General features: G+C 41.9%; 1 protein-coding gene and 1 long non-coding RNA gene across 4 annotated transcripts in view; one reads left to right on the top strand and one right to left on the bottom strand.

Annotated features, from left to right (window-relative positions):
• Positions 1–4,107: 4,107 nt before the first annotated feature.
• On the bottom strand, positions 4,108–10,853 carry LRATD2 (LRAT domain containing 2). Of its 2 annotated transcripts, XM_007488314.3 has the most exons (3): positions 10,016–10,853; positions 9,820–9,897; positions 4,108–9,320 (listed from the first exon to the last, which is right to left on the bottom strand). In XM_007488314.3, the coding sequence occupies exon 3, from the start codon at positions 9,314–9,316 to the stop codon at positions 8,366–8,368; it is 951 nt and encodes a 316-aa protein (XP_007488376.1). In that variant the 5' UTR covers positions 9,317–9,320; positions 9,820–9,897; positions 10,016–10,853; the 3' UTR covers positions 4,108–8,365. The 2 variants fall into 2 exon arrangements, with proteins under 2 accessions (XP_007488376.1, XP_007488375.1); XM_007488313.3 differs by lacking the exon at positions 9,820–9,897 and having other exon boundaries at positions 10,016–10,837.
• The window catches only part of LOC103099125 (uncharacterized), a 28,363-nt gene continuing 18,115 nt past the window's right edge, over positions 10,508–20,755 (top strand). The window contains exons 1-3 of one of the 2 annotated variants that reach the window (XR_001629168.2): positions 10,508–10,613; positions 18,830–18,877; positions 20,288–20,371. This is a non-coding gene — a long non-coding RNA (uncharacterized LOC103099125). Of the gene's footprint in view, positions 10,614–11,091; positions 11,473–18,829; positions 18,878–20,287; positions 20,372–20,755 lie in introns of those variants that run through there. The other variant, XR_008917503.1, reaches the window with a different exon arrangement.

Here is a 20,755-nt window from a genome sequence, read left to right as displayed (position 1 = left end):
CACTTGGGAGGTAGCTAAGGGGTATAATGGATAGGGTGCTGAGCCATGGGGCAGGAAGACCTGAGTTCAAATCCTGCCTCTAGACAAATTGAATATCACTTTTTTTCCCTTTAACAGAATTCAAAAGATTCCATTTTCTGTCCTTATTTATTTAATCCTGTTTGCCTCTCTTTCCTCATCTGTCAAATGAGTTAGAGAAGGAATGGGAAACTACTCCAGTATCTTTGCCAAGAAAACCCCAGTGGGAACATGAAGAGTCAGACATTACTGAAGAACAACAATATCACTTACCACATGTGTTTCAGTGGGGATCCTTTCCCTGGAATGGATTGGTCTTAGGTGATCTCTGATGTCTCTAAGTAATTCTGAAATTCTATAGACGTACAAGAATAAATCCAATAACGGTAAAGAAACAAGGGAACTCTTTGATCCACCACAGAAGGGAGTTCATTAAACTTTTCTACCCCCATTCAAGAGCAGCAGTAGAAGCAAAAACAAAGGAGCTGATTGCCCAAAGTTCTTATCCACTTGTTGGGGCCCTGAAGATCATCTCTAAAGCCAGGGGAAAATGCTCCCTTCCCCCTCAGTAGCATTACTTTATAGATTTCAAAGTAACAAAACTGAATTTCTTCAAAGCACATAATATAACTCATCCTTTGCTCTAAGCCAGACTGACCTCTCCATCAGGAGGGGGAAAGACAGAGGTTTTCAGGAAAGAGGAAAGAACACCTACATAAACAAATCACAGGACTAAACTGGTTGCTTTGGGGAGAAGTTTGGGCTCTAAAGAAAGCAACAGAAACCTTATCTTGTGAGAAGTTTACAGTAAGGCTGGCCAAGACAACAGACTCCCTAGTAAGGTAAAAAGTTTCCTTTAAACAAACAAACCAACCCTTACCTTCCATCTTGGAATCAATACTAAGGACTGGTTCGAAGGCAGAAGAGCAATAAAAGCTAGGCCAGGGTCACACAGCTAGGAAATATCTAAGGCCACATTTGCACCCAGGACCTCCCCTCTCTAAATCTGGCTCTCAATCCACTGAGCCACCTAACTGCAGCAGATTGGATATCACTTTTTCTCCCTGAAACAGAATCCAAATGATTCCATTTTCTGTCCTTGTTTATATATCTCATTTATACTTGTTCAAGTCAATGACCACTATGCTCAGGCTCCCCTTGCCCACAGTAGGCAGTTTAATGAATAACTGTTAAAGTGATATGGCTGGTGATATTTCTTTTTTCTTTCTTCCTTTTTTTTAAACCTTACTTTCTTAATGACAAATCTAAGACAGAAGGATAAGGGTTAGGAAAAAAGGATTATGAGACTTGTCCAAGGTCACACAGCTAGGAGGCACCTGTTTTTCTAAGCAAGCAACATTAAACTTTTCAATTTAAGTATGTGGCCACCCAGAGGAGGAGAGACAAAGCACTGGGCTTGGAGCAGGATCACTTCATGTCCAGGAGGTCCATTTGCTGTAACTGTTAGCCGAGTCATTTAACCCTTCCGATTCTCAGTCCTTTCATCTATAAGATGCTGACTTGTCTACCTAGACTCATAGAATTACGATAGCTGAAAAAGTTCATTAGAGGAACTGAGGTCTTGGTGGTAAAATGATTTATCATAAGGGAGTGAGCCAGAACTGAGATTAGAATTCAAGTTCCCCCTCAAGGCTCTGCAACCCAGCACAATTCTACAACATACCCCACTGTCTCCTCCTAGAATGGTTGTCAGCAAAGTATTTTAAAAACTAGAGGGTAGCTGTGTGATCCTGGGGAAGTCACTTAACCCCCACTGCCTAGCTCCTACAGTCCCTCTGCCTTAGAACTAAAACACAGTATTGATTCAAATATGGAAGGTATGAGTTTAAAAAAAATAAAACACAATTGATAGAGAGCCAGATCTGAAGCCAGGAAGATCTGGATTCAAATCTGGTCTCAGATATTTCCTAGCTATGCAAGCATGCACAAATCCTTTAATCCCTGATTATCTAGCCCTTGGTGCTCTCTTCTCTCTTAGAACTGATACTAAGACAAGAATTAAAAATAATTAAAAACTGGGGTTTTAGGAAGGGGAAGTATATAAATGAGCCATTATATAAATGAAGTAGCAAGGTATAGTGGAGAGAATCCTAGGAGCTAAGATGACCTGGATTCAAATTCTGTCTGACATACACTAGCTGTATGACTCCTGGCAATTCATTTAACTTCTCAGTATCCTAGGCAACCCTCCAAGGCTACAAATTGCAGCTATTGCTAATTAAGGATTTCTTTAAATCAGTGAAACCCATTTGATACATATATTTAAATTTTGAAATAAAGATGTATATTTGTGTATGTGTATATACTACTTGCCTTAGAAGCCTTATTGATCTTTTTTCTAGACACTCTCAATCTAAAAATGCTTTTAAAAATTGAGAATTTTTGAAATGTATTAATTTTAAAAATTAAGCAAAATTATTTAAAATCACTCAAAACTACTTCTTTCTCCAAGAATATCTTCTCCCCTCATTATCTATAAGGTCAAGTGAAAATTCTTTCTTGGTTTTGCTCAAGCTGGACTTCTGCCCTTGCATGTAGTCTTAAATTCCAAATTTATAGATAAGAAAATGAAATCCAAGTGAAGAAAAATGTCTCATCTACTTTTACAAAGAGTTACTAAATGATTCAGAAATCAAATCCAGGTCTAACTTCTAGCTAGAGGAAAAGGAAGGAGAAGAGGATTGGTAAGAGATCTTCATTTCAGTCCTTTCCAATTTCATATTCAGTTAGGGGAAGGGAAAAGGGAAGGCGCTTTCCAAACTATTTTCTTCAGATTTCTTAAAAAAAAATTAAAACTCCTCAAATACACTTGATTTCTGACTTCCTTGTAGTTTTCTTCACACCAAGCACTCCATCTCTCCACTCTGGGCATTTTCACTGGCTGTCTGAATGCCTGGAATTCTTTTCTCATCACCTCCTGGTTTCCAGGGCCTGTGTCAAGTATAGCTAAAACCCCATATTCTACACAAAGCCTTTCCAGACCTCTCTTAATACAGCTGCCCTCTGTTGATTATTTTCAATTTATGCTGGGATTTTTTCATGTACAGATATTTGCATGTTGTCTTCCTTTGACTGTGAGTTCCAAGACAGGTGTTTTGTTTGCTCCTGCATATGCCTCTTTGAATCCCCAGGGTTTAGAACATTGCTTTGGCACATAGTAGGTGCTTAATGTATAACCCAAGCAAGGTCAACTCCACTTTGGAAGTAATTGGTCCTAACTCCTCAAGCAGCCAAACACAATTAAGTTTGCTTTCCTTCTTATCTTTGAACCATCTTCTTCAGCGATGTGCAAAATTAAACTAAGACCTTTTTGCTGGTGATGCTCCTTTCATATTTAACATTAAACTCTTCTGGTTATAATTCTCACCAGAGAACCCCAACCCAGGCTAAGTAAGAACCAAGCTCTTTGAACCGTCAAGCAAGCAGCCGGCTGGCTGAGCAGTTGTAAAGGCTTCAGGAACACTCCCGGTGTTTGTTAGTGGGCTCCCACCCCTCATTCACACAGACTACACATCTGTTCCTTTATCAGTTGCTGGCACACAAACCCTGAGTGGTGCCAATAAATGCCATGTGATCCTGTTCACTGATTTCCTGTCTGTAATTAAATTATGTGTAGTGCTCTAGTTCTCTGCCTAAAACTAAGCCACTCTCCTTCCTCTGCCAACACCCCCCCCACCCCCCACCATGAGGGCGAGGTCACTAAGCTCTACATGAAAAGCCAGCTTGAAACATGTTAGTCAAAGTCCCACCAAATCCAAAGGGGTGTATTGATTCCCCAAACCAATGTGGCTTGACAGTTTGAGATTGGAAAAAGTTTTCTGTGGAAACAAATGGCCTAAATGAATGGGATTTAAGCAATTCTTCATTTGAATGTGCAGTTTAAAGTTTGTATCATTGAATCGGCAGATACTGGTTTGGCTTCCTCATCCAGATGGAGCAAACTAAGTCAAGACACATTAGAAGAATGCAAATTTGAAGTTACCTCATCAATAAATGTATTATTGACACATTACAGATCCTTACCTCAGGTCCTTACCTGATGATTTAAAAAATAAATTACAGCAAAGGAAAGTTGAAAAAATCTCAAATCTTTATTTTGATTATGCCCTGCCCTTCATTTTGAAGGAAATGATACAATCTGAAACCTGAACTTCCTTCTCAAGAAGTGGTAATAAGAACAATGACAGAAAACACAGTTGTCAATGAAAAAAAATCCATGTAATTCATGGGGGAAAAAAAAAGATTCATGTGGTGCTTTATCCTATTAGTATATGAAATTCTCTGAAGGGTTACAGTATTAAATTAAAAAAAAAACTTCAAGTAGATTTAGTGAAACATTTGTTCACTGTAATGGAAAGTCATATAAACCACTCAAGTTTGAAATTACCCTGATTTTTTTTATTTAAACAAACAAAAAAAGGTGTGGCTTTCAAAACTCAAATCCATTCATCTGTAACTATAATCACACTGGAAGTTAACTCCAAATTTTAAAAAGTGGCTGGTTAGACAAACATACAACAGTGACAGTCCTAAACACAGTGAATTCCTTTAAAAAAAGTTAGAAAACAAGCAGTTAACATGTACTTAGTTCTCCATATCTTATTTATTGTATAAAAGTAAAGTTCTGCTTTCAAAAATATCTGTTCCCCCCCAGGGCTGCTATAAGAGCTGGTGCTGAAAATAGCCAAAAGCACCCAATGGGCAAAAATTCAACCACACATGTATGTCTTTCTTAAAGACTAGAAAACTTGCACTTTTAGATTCAGAATAAAGTATGCTTCTCAGGTTGTATCTTTGCTACCTGAGTACCAAAAAGTAATTTCAGTTAAATGTGGGTAATACTACCAAAAAAAAAAAGTTCTGTCTTGGCTACAAAAGAATTGTAAAGCTGGTATCTGGGGCTTCTACATAAGCAGTCTCAATAAAATATTTCCTCAGGTAAGAAAATATAAATTTGACTTTGACTTCATGCTCCAGTAGGGCAGACTCCCTCTCCCAATGCAAGCTTCCAGAGAAGCCCTAGAATCAAATTTATTTTTCCTTCAAAGAGCATCCACAATTCACAGTACAAAATTATTTCTAAAGGGGTTTTTAATCCCTTACAAGGAACAAAAAATATGCTTAAATATATATTTAGAATTTTAAAGTGCCAGGTGAAGCCACTGCTATGAGGCTTAAATAAAAATTTATTTGTATCCACAACACTGCCACCTGGAGGAAAAGTTAATCTGTCAGCTGATCTGCTTCTCTCTTGAACCAAACAGGAAAGAGGGAGTATGTTACTGCAAAACCATATTGAAGATTCTTAAAATGAGGGTGGGAAATCCCATTGGAAATCTGCCTCTACTTATCATAGCTGATGAAAAACCTAATATTCCTTTTTAAGAATGCTTACATTGGTTTGGGAAAGGCTTCTGTGTTGGGTCTTTTCCCTCACTCTTGGAATAACCAGAGATCAATCTCCCTCCTCCATCAAGCTCTGATTCTCCAGAAAGCCACTTGTAATACATGTTCTGATGGTGCTGAATTTTCCTTTCACGATAAGTTTCTTTTAGCTTTTCTTCGTTTTAATTTCCAAGAACTAGTCAGCTCTGTAGGCCCGAGCATTCCAGTTAAGGGTAGGGATGGGGGGGGGGGGGGGCAAGGGGAGGGTATCAACAAAGTTGGAAGAAAATATGTCCTCTTGCTCGTTTGCCCATTGGTCACTGTTCATTAGCCACTTCCCTCCAGCGTGGACAGAAGAAAGGAGATGAAAACTCAAATCTGTCAATTCTGCTGCTTGTTAGCAGGCCTAGAGAGGCAGCTGAGACTATTGGCTAAAATTAGGTCTCTGGCTCTTTTTGTAATTTTGTTTATCCATGCTTAAGCTTGTCCCACCTCACCATGTGCACAATTGATTCTGGGTAGTGGAAGCTGTGATATAAAGAAGAGGGAAGTGACTGACTCAGGACTTAAGACTCTGCCTTCTCCACTTAAGTTCCCATTATAACAAAGGTGAATTTCTTCCTACAAGTTACACATTTGATCTGGACAGCCAAAAGCTAGGGTGGTCAGTTACAAAGCGACAATGGGAGAATATTGTGTGACTTCAGGTACCTATTGGTAAATTAGAGAATAGATCCTTAGAATCATTGGATTTGAGAACTTAAAAAATCAGTCTATGCCTCTGACTACAGAAGAAGAAATTGAGGTGTAGAGAGATAAAGTGACTTGCCATAAGGTCACAATGACTATAATGGCTTAAGAACACTACTTATTTTCTTAAGCATCTATTAAGGGGGCTGGACATTTAAAAGACAATTTTAACATCAGAATATTCAGTTGATGAGTCCACATAAGCAAATAATAAATGTTAAGATCTGAATTCTATGCAAATGATAAGCCAAGATATGACTAAAATAAATATGGATGCTATGGAGTTACTATCTTTTCCTCTGCCCAAACTACCAAATCTGATGGTACTTCAAATTCAAGAGACCACAGCTCACTGTACCCTTAAATATTATAGTAAGTCAGATGGTCACAAAGAGTGCCTGAGCACTACCGACTCACTATATTGTGTTTCAGTAAAAACAAAAACAAACTGAACCCAATCCTTTGTGGCAATGTTCTCCAGAGCAGCATTAACAATGCCAATACTTCTGAGCCAAGCTAGCTGCATCCTAAAATTAAGTGTACAAATCATTCTGGGACAGAACAAGCTTTTCAATTGGCAGTTTGTGAAATGAAAGGAAAAAAAAAAGCTTCATAGTGAACAGAGCAGTAGCTCATTAGCAAATATGAGAAATAACTGTTCAGCCTAATTGTCTGGTTGCCACAGATGCTGGACTATACCCATAAACAACCCCATTTGCTCCTTATGAGATCGGTAACAGCATTTGTGTTTAACTACTCACAAGGTGGCTTCTATTTATGATTGACATTTTTTTCTTGAGAGATTCTGGAAGAACTTGTTTTCTTAGGCAGTGAGACCACTGCTAGCTAGGGAGGATTTTCAACACTGGTTTAATGATATTAAGTGTTGATTTCAAAACAAAAGCATTTTACTATGGAAATAAAGCTCAAGCCAAGTAGATTTTCACTAGCTTAGTGCATGGGAAATAGTGGGGATGAGAAGTCGTTCACAGAGCCAACAATTAATAAAAATTAATGATGAAAAAAAATAAGGGTGGGGGTGGGGGTGCGGACTAACGTACGGATATGAAGGGGGGAAGGCAATTCTGACTGTTTAGTTAACAATGCTGCTTTGGTAGTCGATCCTGAGAAGGGTAGCACCCAGGCCCCCCCTCCCAGCCCCTCAGTTCAGCAGATGAACAGAGCTGAGCAAGTTTAATTAGATCAGTGACACAAAGGACCATTCCCTCAGCCTCCTGGTTTCTTATAGTAACAAATAGCTCAGCTCTAGTGCATACAGCAGCTCCGGGAGAGAGAAACAAAGCCCAACCATAATTGAATCCTTCCCCAAGCCTGTCCGGGACAATGATTTACTTGTAACCTGGGAGGAAGGAGGAGCTGGAGGGAACAGGAAGAGGGACATCTTCTAAGAGCCTGGCTCTCAGCATCCAACTACTTGTGGTATCTGCTCTCTAAAAGGGGGAGGAAAGAAGGAGGGGAGAGAGGCGTGGATAGCCTTTGTCTCTTTGCCTGCAGTTTACAGAATATTTGTTACACTTATTATAGCAAAAATAGGTATGGGTCTCGGTTTCCACTGCTTACCCACCCGGTCTCACTCCCCAGGAATCCCAGGAAATGAATCATTGCGCCTTCCCCCAATCCACAAACAGCACTATTGGGGGAGGGGGGGGAAGAGAAATCTGCAGCTCTTCGTGCCTGCCTCCCCTGGAGCCCCAGCAAACTCGCACTTAGCCTTTTGTCCAAGGAACCAACAGGAACGTGCTCGGAAATGAAAGGGGAAGGAGAGAGGAATGCCTCAGCAGTCACAAGCCTTAACTTTCTTCCTTACTCCATGGGGCTCAAGAATGGGTCTACTCCAAAACACCACCACCTGACCCCAACCTTCAACGAACTAATTGCTGAAGTAGATGGGAAGGAAGGGGAGAGGGAAAGCGAAGCGAAGGGGATCTCTGGATGAAAGTCTTCCTCCCATCCCTCCCTCCAAAACACACAAAGAATTGCCCCTCTTACTCCTACCGCTACTTTCTAAGTTTCTGAGCATTAGCCAGGGCTCACTGCGCCCTAGCCTCCTATGGGCCTCCTCCCGCTTCCAAAAAGGCTGGAAACCCCGATAGGGTTCAGAAAGGGAGAAAGGAACTGAGGAGAGCAGCAGACAGCTGTGAACAGCTCAATTTCCCGGCTGCAATCCACATCAGTGTGCCGCCTGCGAATGGAGCTGTGAGGGGGGAGGAGTCGGTGGCAAAGTGGGGAGCTCGGCGAGCTCGCTGGTAGTCCGGGCAGGCTCCCCAACCCCTTCATCTGGGTCCACGGGGTGCAGGTGGGTGGCTAGTTCCTGCAGCACAGCGGCGCGCCCAATCTGATCATTTCGACGCTTCTCCATAATGAGGTCCTCCAGGCTCTGAAACTCCAATGTGTGGCTGCGCTGGGCAGAGAGCTGGATCTGCAGCTTGTAGGGCTGCTTGCCTATCCGCAGCTCCCCGCCAATCTTGAACTCTCGTTTGCCATAGCGGCACCAGGCGGCAAAGCTCTCCGAGTTGCGCCAGCTCAGCTCCCGCTCCTTGGCGCCCACCTGCGCCAGCGCGTTTCGCACCACCGTGCTGGGGTTGAGGGGCTTATAGCGATACAGCTCGTTCACTATTCTGCCCCGACGGCCCTGGCTGGCGTCGGTCAGGAAGCTGTTGGTTACCTCCAGCCGGTGCAAATGCACCACCTGGAAATCACCCACGTACACTGCCCAGTGTGGGTACTGTGCCTGGGAAACAAACTCCACCAAGTCCCCTGGCTTACACTTGTTCAGTAGATTCTCCGGGGTGTAAGTGTTCAGCGCCGCCGGCCCCGAAGAGAAGCTCTTCTGATAGATGCACTCATCCCGATAGTACACGGAGCACTCCACCTCGTAGAGCCGGGGATCGTAAGGCTGTTGTGGAGCTGGCAGCGGTGACTGCAGCTGGTCCTCGGGCAGATCCTGCAAATCCCCCGCGTCTTGCCCGGGCCCCTGCGGCTGCTCCATTTCCTCGTCGTCATTGGAAAATATATAAGAAACTCCAATTCTGGGACCATCGTCCCGGTCCAAGCCCGTGGGATCGGCTGTGGGAACTTCCTTGTAACTTAGGTGGGTCAGTTTCTCCACCTGGTTGCCCATCACGCTGAAAATAGACACGCAGGGGAGAGGGAAGGTGGGGGTGGGAGTGGGAGGCGGGGGGGGGGGGGCGGGGAGGAGAAAATGAAACCATTATTTCGGCAACTGACATCCCGGAGAAGAAGGCATGGTGCAGGGAAATGTCCCATTGGGGGGTGAGAGGGAGGTTTCAGATGAGCAAGGGGCAGAGAGGCTTCCAAAAACGTGTTATTTTTTCCCCCCTTCGGGGGATAGTATCGGCAGTTAATCTTAGGGGGGGAGATAGAAATCTGGAACATAGCTCTTCTCCTCACCTGTAGGGTAGGTAAGAGAACCCTCAACTCCATCTCTAAAGTAGCAGCAGCCTCCCCTCTACCCCTAGCACCCCTGGGGCAACAGCACACGTTGCATCAGCTCAGGCCCCAGCCGCTGGCGCCCTCTCTACCTGCCACCGAACCTGCGTAGGGCGCTGTAAGGGGTGGGGGTGGGGAAGATCACGAAAAGAATAAAAAAAAGTTTTTGCCCACCTCCCGATGCCCCTCGACTTTCCCGACTGAATCCACTTCCAAAAGCTGGTAAAGCACCATGCCCTTCAATCTTGGGAGCTGAGAAATGGAGAGTACAGTCCGCCCAGGTGAGCGAGGAGGCTCACCTGCTGAACTTCCTTCTCCAGCCCTCCGCCAGCCCCTCCCCCGCCCACTCAGGTTACCTGCGGAAACTTACCCGGCTTAAGGGAGTGGGGAGAGTTAAGGGGCAAGGGGTAGGCAGCCCCTGCCACAATCCAAGACTTCTAGGGCAAGTTTCCCGGAGTCAGAGCCTCAGTCTCTCTCCCGGCGCCGATCGCGGGGATGGGCAAGGGAGAGCAAAGCATGTCTTCACCCCGCGGCTGGCGTAGATCACCAACGGACTTGGGAAGCGGTGGTATCTTTCACTATCCCTCCTGTTTCTCCTTCTCTCCTCTTCCTCCTTGCCTCCTGCCCTCTTTCCGCCCTCCACTCCAGCCGTGAATGAGGAGATGGAAAGAGACCGGCTCTAGGTTACAGAAAAGAGGCAGCAGCAGCAGCTCCAAGCGGGCTGAGCGAGCAACAAGCACCGAAGCTAGGGAGAGTGAAGGGATTGTAGATCCGGCTCTGGGCTCCCCCCGGTGAGAGCTCTGCCTCTAGCATTTAAAGAGACAGCGCCTCGGTCTCCCCTGTCTAACTAGCCTCTCCCACACTGCGCAGAGCTCCCAGGATCCCCTCCCCCGCCCCAGCGAGCCTAGGGCAACTGGGCTCTTCCCCGCATCCACGCCCCCGCCGAGACCCAGGTTTACAGCAACTTGGTAAATAATAAACCGGCTGGCTGCCACGCTCTGGCCGGGCGCACGTGGGCAGTATCGGTTGTGTAATACATTCCTTCTTAGATTTGTCTTGGTTTGGGCACTAAGGCGAAAGGGCTCGGCTGGCTGTCCCTGTCCGGGTCCCTCTTTTTCTGTCTGTAGCTTTAAAACGAAGTTGGGAGGCAGCTGCCACCTGCCCGAGTCGAATTCGGAGTTTTGCGTCGAGCTCCCTACCCCCCCGCCCCGGCCCCCTTTCACGATTACCGAGGCCCTAGCGGGAAGGAGTTTGTTTTGTTTTGCTCTGTTTTGTTTCCCCGAGGAAGTTTCGGGAGGTTTAGGACAAGCCAAATAAATAACAAATAAGTACTTAAAGGGATTATGGCCGATTTTGGGAGAGAGGTGTGGCAGCCTAAAGCTTTGCTTTTGTTTACTATCTCGCGTCTTCTAAGAATTGGCCGGGGTGGGGGAAGGGAGATGGAAGTGGCGGGGGAGAATGGGGAGGGGGTGACCTTGAACCGGAAAGCAAAGAGTAAATACCGAACCTGAGGAGCAATTAGTCCCGGGCTGGCCCCCACCAGTCGCTCGGAATGTGTTGTGTGTCCCCCTTGTGGTTGGTACAAAGTTGATTTCAGCAGGTGACTTTATTATAAAGCTTACCATTTTCCGAGTGTCCTCAGTAGGTGGAGATGCCAAAACAGCACGGAGATCTGTCTAGTTGTTGTTGCTGGGTGTGCTGTTTTTTTTTTTTTTGATCTTAGACGAAGGCTAAAAATGCCTAATTGTTTTTCAACGAGAAATAAATTAGCAGACGCCCTGATGGGGCTATTTCCTTCCTGTTAACTTACTGAAAGAAGAAAACAAGGTATTTATTGCCTATTAACCTCCCACCAGTAGACTAGACCTGTTTTTCTTTCCCTGATTGTACTTTATAAGATCAAACTGCAGAAATCCCAAAGGCTATCTAGAATGGGGCAGAGAAGGAAGGGAGGGAGAAAGTGTTATTCCCAGTTTCCAGTTGGTGAAAATGAGACCCCAAAGGATGCATTCCTAATGAATTAGGGGCATAACTGGGAATACAACTAAAGACTTTACCATATTTTATCTTTTACACATCCTTATAAATAATTTTATATTGTATTGTAATAATTATACCTGAATTGAGAGGTAAGCTATAATCTTCACTAAGGTATATTCAGCTATACTGGCACCTCCATAAAAATGGACCTAAATCAGTCTATTTAGCCTGTAATCTATAGAATCAGTATTTGAAGAGTGTGTGTGTGTTTGGGGTTGTTTCTAAACCCTCAAGGAGATATCAGAGTTTTAAATGTAATTCAAACAAAAAAAGGAACTGAAACTTCTGTGTAGCTTAAATTTCTTTGCCTTCAGCTACTAATATAGGCCCCAGGACACCAGGTTTACATAGTAGCTTTTGATTATGCAGGCCATATACTTTTGGGCTACTGAACTAGACATCTGGGTGTCTTGGAATCACCTGGACACTTGTGAGCTGTGTGACTCCAAAGGCCATTTCCCTCTCTGAACTTAACTTTAATTCCCTCATTCATACAAGAGGATAATAGTGTTTGCACTGTGTAGATTAATAGGATTTTGTGAGGAACAATTTTTGTAAACTTTAAAGTCTATAGAAGTATGTTATTATGATAATTATTATTACCTTGCCTCCTAAAAGGCCAAGGTCAGTAAAATAAATAAGGGAAGCCTTTACACCATCAGCATTACAATTTAGTTGTTATCCTTGATGTTGAAGTTTGAGAAAGATTGAACCCGTTAAATGACGGGTTCTGATTTACCACTGGACAACCTTTTCCTGTTGGTCCTGAATACTTTCTTAGGGTTTCTTCCATGTGATTATATTTAATCAAGTTTATGTCAACATACTCCTGGTGTTACTTTATAATTAGTTTATTTGTATCAGTCAATCAAAACATTTTTTAGGTACCTAATATGTACCAGTCACTTTGAAGAGGGCAGGGAATACAAGGATAAAACAGAAAATTTTTGCTGTCAAGGAGTTTACATGTTATTCCAGCAGTCTTTTTTTCTTCAACAAAGTTCTAAGTTTCTCAGGAAGGGGAACCACAGCACCAGAATGGAGATGGATAAAAGGACAATGAGTAATATAATTTGGTACTTGGATCTATGACTTCATCTGTCTGTGTATTTCTACACATCTTCATCTTTCTGCCTACTTTTTTTCATAAATTTTTCTTAGTTGAATCTATTCAATGTGCTTGCAGACTTTTTGTTCTTTTTGTTTGTTCGAATGAATGAATGAAATTAAATGAAAAGAAAAGAAAAACCCTTCATAATCTAGCTTTTCTACCTTTCTAGGACAGAGACTGAAAGAGAGGGAAAGAGAAAGCTCTATGAAAGACAGTAGAAGAGGTAACTGATGAGGAGGGAGTGAAATAGTGAGATAAAGCATAGCTGAGGAATTCCTGAAATAGTGGAGTTGTTGAATCACAGAATAATGGATTTAGAGTTGAAACATATTTCAGTAGTCATTTATTTTGCAGATGAGGAAACAAACACAGAGGTGGGGAGTGACTTATCCAAACTAACTCTTTTTAAGTACTAAATCTGGGATTTGATCTTTAGTCTCCATATTCATTACTCTTCCCACTTTACCATACTTCATGCAAAGTATATTTCCTGTTCATTGAACTTACTGGTTATAATTTTGGCCTTGGACTCCTGTCCAGTAAGACATCTTATGAAACAAAATACACAATTTACAAGGAATTAAAAGCAAGCAAACAAATACAAAATCCCTCACACTTGAAGTTAAGTAAGGAGCTCCACAATCTTTCAACCCTCCTTAATTTTAATGCTTTCTTTTCTGAAATTATCTCCAATTTTTCCTGTATTTAACTTGTTTATACATAATTGTTTTCATGTTCTCTCTTCTATTACACTGTGAGCTCCTTGAGAACAAAGATTTTTTGTTTTGTTTTGTATATGTTTGCCTTTTTTTATCCCCAGTTCTTAGCCCAGTGCCTATTGGCCCTTAATCAATGGTTTTTGACGTTCCAGATTTATCTTTATTACTGCCCTAGGAACATAAAATGTTCAAGCCAATCTAGACTATTCTGTTCTGCAAACATTCATTGTCTCCTTCCTCCATTTTTGTGTTCAGACTGTTTCCCACATATGAAATGTCTTGTTGATTTTCATAACTCTGCCTATTGGATTCCTTGTTGTTTGGTCATTTCAGTTATATCTGACTCTTTCTAACCCCATTTGGGGTTTTCTTAGCAAAGACACTGGAATGGTATGCCATTTCTTTTTCCAGCTCATTTTGTAGATGAGGAAATTAAAGGAAACAGGTTAAGTGACTTGTCCAGGATCATACATCCAGTAAGTATCTGAGGCTGGATTTGAGCACAGGAAGATGATTCTTCCCGGCTCTAGGCCTGGTGCTCTCTCCACTTCACCACCTGTGTACTGTACAGAGGCCAATTTAGAAGTCATGTCCTCTATGAAGCATTCCTTGGTCCCTTTTGTTAGTAGTAACCTCAACCACTGCTTCACTTAGCATTTAATCTTTCAACTCACTAATACATTTATTGTTTAATATTATATGGTATAGTCTGTATGTGTGCATGTTTTTATGTCTTCTTTCCCCTTCTAGGCTTCAGTAGCTTAATCACACTAATCTAACATATCTGTCCCAGAGAGCTCTCTTCATAATAAGCATAAAATAAATGTTTTTTTTAAAAGAGAAAAAAAAAGTCTTTCAATATCATGTGCCTACTCTATGTAGGACACTCTATTAGGTGCCTTGGAAACAATAATAAATGCTTCCTTACTCAAATTGTGTTAAAGAAGAAAAATAACAGCCCTTGCCCTTGAGAACTTACATTCTTTTGGGTTGATGATAGGTGGAAAGAAGTCATATATAAATATAACACAGAGTATGATTTAAAATGGGGGGATGGTGGCAAAAGTTTTCTTGGAGGTGGTGGTAACACTTAGGCTTAGCCAAAAGGAAGAACACAGCGTTGGAATTTAAAAGGAAGAGCATTTTAGGCAACCTGTGTGGAAATAAATGGGTGGAGGCATCTCAGTGGTATAGTGACTAGAGAGCCTGCCTACAGTTGGGAGGATTTGAATTCAAATCTGTTCTCAGAAATGTATTAGCTATGCAATCTTATAAAAGTGACTTAGCTCAGTTGGCCTATCCCCTGCCTTTCTGTCCTAGAGTTGTTACTAGGACAGAAAGTAAGAAAGAGAGAAAGGAAGGGAGAAAAAAAAAAGAAACAGAAAAAGGAAGGAAGAAGAGAAAGGGAGAAGGAAAAAAGAAGTATGTACAGATAAATAGATTCTGAAAATTAACAAGTCATACGATAAGGGAGATAGAACTGAATAGCAATAGTTCATTTGATCTGGGATTTTAGTGAATTGTGAAAAAAATAGTAATTAGTAAAAAAAAAAAGAGAGAGAGAGAGAGCCCAAAGCAGAAAAATCATTAGCTAATGTGATCTTGGGATGGATTGGTAGAAGTATCTTATCCAGAGGGATGGGAGGTGATTGTCCAGCTGTGCTCCAGGCTGGTCAGACTTTATCTGGGATACTGTGCTCAGGTCTAGGTGGAACATTTTAAGAAGGACATGGAGAAACTGTAGAGCCTTCAGAGAAGAGTGACCTGGTAGAGGGAACTCGAAACCTCATCTTTTGTGTAAGGATTGAAGGAACTGAAGATGTGTGCCTGTTGAAGGTTAGCTGTGAAAGAGACATGCTACTTATATTCAGATATTTTGAGGGGGCATTTGTAGAGAAGACAAACCAAATTTGTTCCACTTTGCCACAGAACGCAATCTAGTCTAAACCAAAATGTTTGTTAATTAGATAGAAGGTAACCAGGGGGGTGAAGGCACTGATGCCTTGAGAGCCTCAGGATGACAGAAATATCTTCTGCAGATGAGATTTCAGTTTATTCTTGAAGGAAGCCAGGGAAACTAAGAGAGAGTAAGGAGGAAACCGAGTATTCCATGGATGGTGCACAGCCAGTGCAAAAATGAAGAAGTAGGAAACAAAGGATTGTGTTTGAAGACCAGTATAGCTGGATCATAGAGTAAGTGGGTTGGAGTGTTGGGGTGTTTTATTGTTGTTTTTTTTTGTTGTTGTTGTTTGTTTGTTTTTGAGACTGGATCTTCTATTTTACCATGCCTGGAAGTGATGCACTCACCCACCAACCCTATTGCTTATTGTCATGTTTTGGCCAGTCCCATTTTTGATTTGGGCTCATTTGTCCCTTCTTAGGCAATCTGGTTTTCTCCCCTCCTTCTACCATTTCTAGAACTCACCATATTGGTGCCAGACTTGGTGGGAAAAATATATGATAGGTTTTAGAATACTGCAGTTCAGGACTCCTGAGTTTAAGAGATTGACCAACCTCGATTTCTCTAATGGTCAGGATTATAGGTATGAGAATGCATAGCCAAAGAGAGTAAAATGTAAGAGTAAAGGTAGGAAGGGGTTGAATGATAAAGACCTTTAAATGCCAACCATCAGGGTGGACAGTGAGGGTGGCACAGTGCATGAAGTACCAGACCCGGAGTCAGGAAGATCTAGTTTCAAATCCTGCCACAGACAATTCTTAGCTGTGTGACCCTGGGTAAGTCACTTAATCCTGATTGCTTAGCCCTTGCTATTTTAGAACTGATACTAATTCAGAAGGTAAAGTTTTGTTTGTTTGTTTGTTTGTTTGTTTTTAATGCCCCCAGAGGACTTGATATTTTAGTGTGGAGAAAACAGGGATCCCCTGGAGCTCACTGAGCAAAAGTGCTCAATGAAAGGAGCTCATTGAGCAGAAGACATACACTGAGATTTTAGAATCTAGGAATCATCTGCAAAAAGATGATAATTAAATCCATTGGAGCTGATGAGATCATGAAGTAAATACTGTAAAGGGAAGGGAGCCTAGGACAGAGCGTGGAAGTGGGAGCTCTCAGGGGAGGCCCCCTTGGCCAAGGCCTTGAACTTCTGTCTGGCTCAGCCTGAGCCAGAGCAGTTTAAATTAACTCTCCCCCCCCCCCCTTTCTTAATTTCTTTCCTCTATATTAATTAAAATCAACATAAACTTCCAGCTGCCTTGGGTATTTTATTATGGGATTTCCTTGGTGACCAAATTAATTTAGATTTTAAGTCACAACCGTAAAAATATCTTTAACAGTTGGGAACACACTGTTAAGGGATGATGACATAGATGAAGAACCACCAAAGGTGCCTGGTCAGACAGGAGAACCTGGAGAAAGGAGTGTTAGAAAAGACTAAAGAGAGAGGATCCAGCTGGAAAAACTGGTTAAGAGCATCAAGTGCTACAAAAATGTCCTGGATTAGGACTGAGAAAAGGCCATGAAATGTGGCAATTTTGGTTTGAAGGGGGCCGTTTCAGTCAACTGATTACCATGGAAATAAGCTTGTTGATTCCAGTTGGAAGAGAGGAAGTGGAGACAGTGAATGTAGGTGACTTTCTTAGAAAGTTTAGCTCAGAAAGGGAGAAGGGATGGAGATGGAGGAAGGATCCAATGAAGGATTTTTTCACTTTTTCATTTTTGTTTTTAAGATGGGAAGACACGGCTGTGTTTGTAGTTAAAGGGAAAGAGCCAGTAAATATGGAGAGTCTGAAGATAAAAACAAAAGTGAGGATTATTGCTTTTTGAAGCTGTTGTACAAAGGATTCCTCATTCGTAAGCACAGTGCCTGGTACATAGCAGGCACTTAAACATTTGTTCATAGTTATAAGTATGAATTGCATTGCATGTGAAAAATTATTGTATTTAAGTATGAATAGATCTCTAAGGCCCCTTTGCCCTCTGAGATGATATAACTTTCACATATTTCTTCATATTACCCTTTAATAGATAACCAATAAAAACAAACAGCTGAATTGAACTTCATTTCAATTATCCACACTTCCTTCATACTTGCACTCTCCAGTAGGGAATGATTGAGAATTGGTTGCATTTAACTGACATAGCAATACCCTGGGCCTGTGATAATGATCTGAGTTTAGAATTGCTGGCTCTAAGAATGTACTGAGCAGGGACACGGGACAGAATTACTAGTTCACCTATCCTAGATAACTGCATGTTCTCATTGCTGGGCCTCAGGCACAATGCATCAGAAATCTAAATGAATTTGTTAGAAAACCGATTATTAAGTGCCTCCTCTGGCTTTCCTGAAGCATACAAAATGTGCCCTTCCCTAAGTGTACTTTGGGTACTATAGGGAAGGACTGACTGTTACCCAGGTAGGAAAGCGACTTAGTTGAATGACAAAGCATAAAATTACTATGATTTGAGAATTTTTTGGGGGGAAAAGAACCCAGCAGCAACAGCAACATTTTTGTTAACATTTATGTAGCAGGATCATAGGGGCAGCTAGCTGGCTCAGTTGATAGAGTACTGGGCCTGGAGTCAAGAAAATTCATCTTCCCAAGTTCAATCTGGTCTCAGATACTTACTAGCTGTGTGACCCTGGGCAAGTCACTTAACCCTAGCTGCCTCAGTTTCCTTAAGCTGGAAAAGGAAGTGGCAGATCATGTCAGTAACTGCCAAGAAAACCTCAAATGGGGTCAGATAGAACTGAACAAGGCTATCAAGGACCACAGAACCAGAGGTAAAAGGGATCTTGGAAGTCATTTGGTCCAGCCCCCTCCTTTTACAAATCAGGAAACCAAAGCCCTGGATGGGATGTTAAGTGATTTGCACAAGGTCCCAAACAGAATAAAATGTCCAAAAATGTCAAGTGGGTGTATTTGAACCCCTGTCCGCTGACTCCATAGCCAGAGCTCTTTCCATTGGGCCATATTACAGTCTTGAAAAGTAGGTTTTTGCCCCACCTCTGCCACTGACTGGCCATCCAACTCTGACTAAGCCTTTCTGTTCCCAAAGACTCAGTTCTCTTATCCCAGGAGATCAGAATTCTTTTGCTCATTGTTATTCTTTGCCTGAGGAACTATAAGAGAGTAGGGAGGCTGGGCCATTGGGTACAAAGCTCCTTGCTATTCTCAGCCCATTTAGGCAAAGCCTTTCAAAAACTCCTGGCTATCCTTTGAGAACCAATGGGCTAGAATTTGAATAAACAGCTTTTCTGCATATTGATGTAGAAAACCACAGATTAAGATCATCTACATTGCATTGTATTTTTATGTATTTGGTTCAACATTTTCCATTTATATTTTAATGTAGGTATTCACTGGACAGAATTTAATTCTTCTGGACTAGCAGATATCTGAGGTACTTTCCAGCATTATGTCTTCCTGTCATGGTTCTTTGTCCTCCCTAGATCATTGGAAGAAATGTTTTGTAGTTTATTAAATAAGAAAAAGGAATGTCGTTTTTTGGTGAAAGGAGTCCCGTGCTTCCTGTGAAAGAGGGCAGTAGCAGAAAGCTGCAAAATAGCCATTATCTTATTTATTTTCTTGCTACCTTTGCTTATTCCTGGAGCTGAGGAGTCAGCTGGACAATCTCTGAGCCTGCCTGTTAGAACCCAACTGAGAGCTGGCAAAAATGAGGCCCTGCCACCCCAGGAGGCAGACTTTGGGGGTTATAGCCCAGTGAATTGAAAATCAGCTCTATGTCCATTAACTCCCACAGCTGCATTGTCTGGGTTTTAGGAAGCTTTTAATTCTTTCCTGGAAGAGCACTCATCAGTGTTAAAAGAACTGAAGCCTCTCCTTCTCCTTGCGGCCTGCTGTTTCAGATGGCACCCAACATTGTATTGTTCATGTTGAACCAGAGTTTGATTTGTGTACAGGAATGTGAGCGTATTACCGGTCTCCTGCAGTAGTCATGAAAGATGCATTTCAGCAGACTATTCCAGGGGCACGGCAGATTTAAAATACTTCTATGTATCTAAGTATTGAATCTTTTTTTTTTTTAATCCAAGCCTGGGAGTTTTATATAAATTTGATGTTTTATAAAAATCTAAATCTTTGGAAGCATTAAAAAAAAATCAGTACCTTATATAAGGAAGAATAGATCAGTTATAGAAGAAAACATTTTTCAATGAAAATAGGAACTTTAGATAAGCTAGAAATGTTTTCTCCTAATTCTTTGATATGCCCAAAGAAAGAAGTAGGATAACCTCATGGTTGGAGTAAGGCCAGTGTCTCAGGTGCTTGAACCCTAAAGACTAGATGAGAACCCACCCAATATTTGGCATACTTCTTTCCTTTAGTGGGCCTACCAAGGACTCTTAAAATCCATTCTAATTCATCTGTAGCCCAGGTGGAAACTAAACAGAAGTCAGTAGCAATATAGTAGTCAAAACAAATGAATGTAATCTTAGACTCCATTCAAATCATTATACCCAGGATGAGCAAGGTGAAAATCTACCATGGAAAGAACTGGACTGGAATTGGAATCAGAAACCTGGGCATGCAGCAGTTTGTTGTGAATAGAGCTGGGTTCCAGTTTCTAACTGACACATAGTAGCTTGGTGGGTGCCCCAGGCAGTTCTCGAAGCCTCGAAGTTACAAAGCAGATGCCAATCTCTCTAGGGGCAGGACTAAGGAAGAGCCCTTAACCTGTTCATTGTGTGTTATAGATGGACTTCTTTGGCAGTCTACTATGGTTTATTGTCTACATCTCAGTTAGAGGTTAGTGGGAAAAAAATAAGAAGGAATTTTTTTTTTCTTACTCAAGTTCACAGGCCCCCCGAGGACTAAGTAGACCCCAGGTACAGAATTCCTGGACCACCTATTCCTGAATGAAGGTGGGGAGAGATCGGTAGGTACTGCCTCAGAGTTTCTCTTTGGGACCAGGCTCCATCAATATAATTTTTCTGTTTTTGGCCCCTCCCTTTCCTTTCCCTCTCCCTTTCCTTTTCCTTTTCTCTTTTTGTTCCCTTTCCCTTCCCTTTCTCCTCCTCCTCCTTCCCTTGGCCTCTCTTTCATTTTCCTTTCTGTTTCCTTTTGTTTTTCTTTCTCTTTCTCTTCCCACATCATTTGTTTTCAATTTCATTGTTTATTTTTCTGTATTTTTTAATGTTTTTTTTTCTGCTTCTGCTTACTTTACATAGCATAGATTCATGTAAATAATCTCTAACTTCTCTCTATTCATTGTAGTCATTGTTTTGTTTGTTTTTAAAGCCCAATGATAATTGCATTGTAT

This window comes from Monodelphis domestica, chromosome 3 (assembly GCF_027887165.1).
Source record: "Monodelphis domestica isolate mMonDom1 chromosome 3, mMonDom1.pri, whole genome shotgun sequence".
NCBI lineage: Eukaryota > Metazoa > Chordata > Mammalia > Didelphimorphia > Didelphidae > Monodelphis > Monodelphis domestica.
This window is presented reverse-complemented; position numbering and strand designations above follow the sequence as displayed.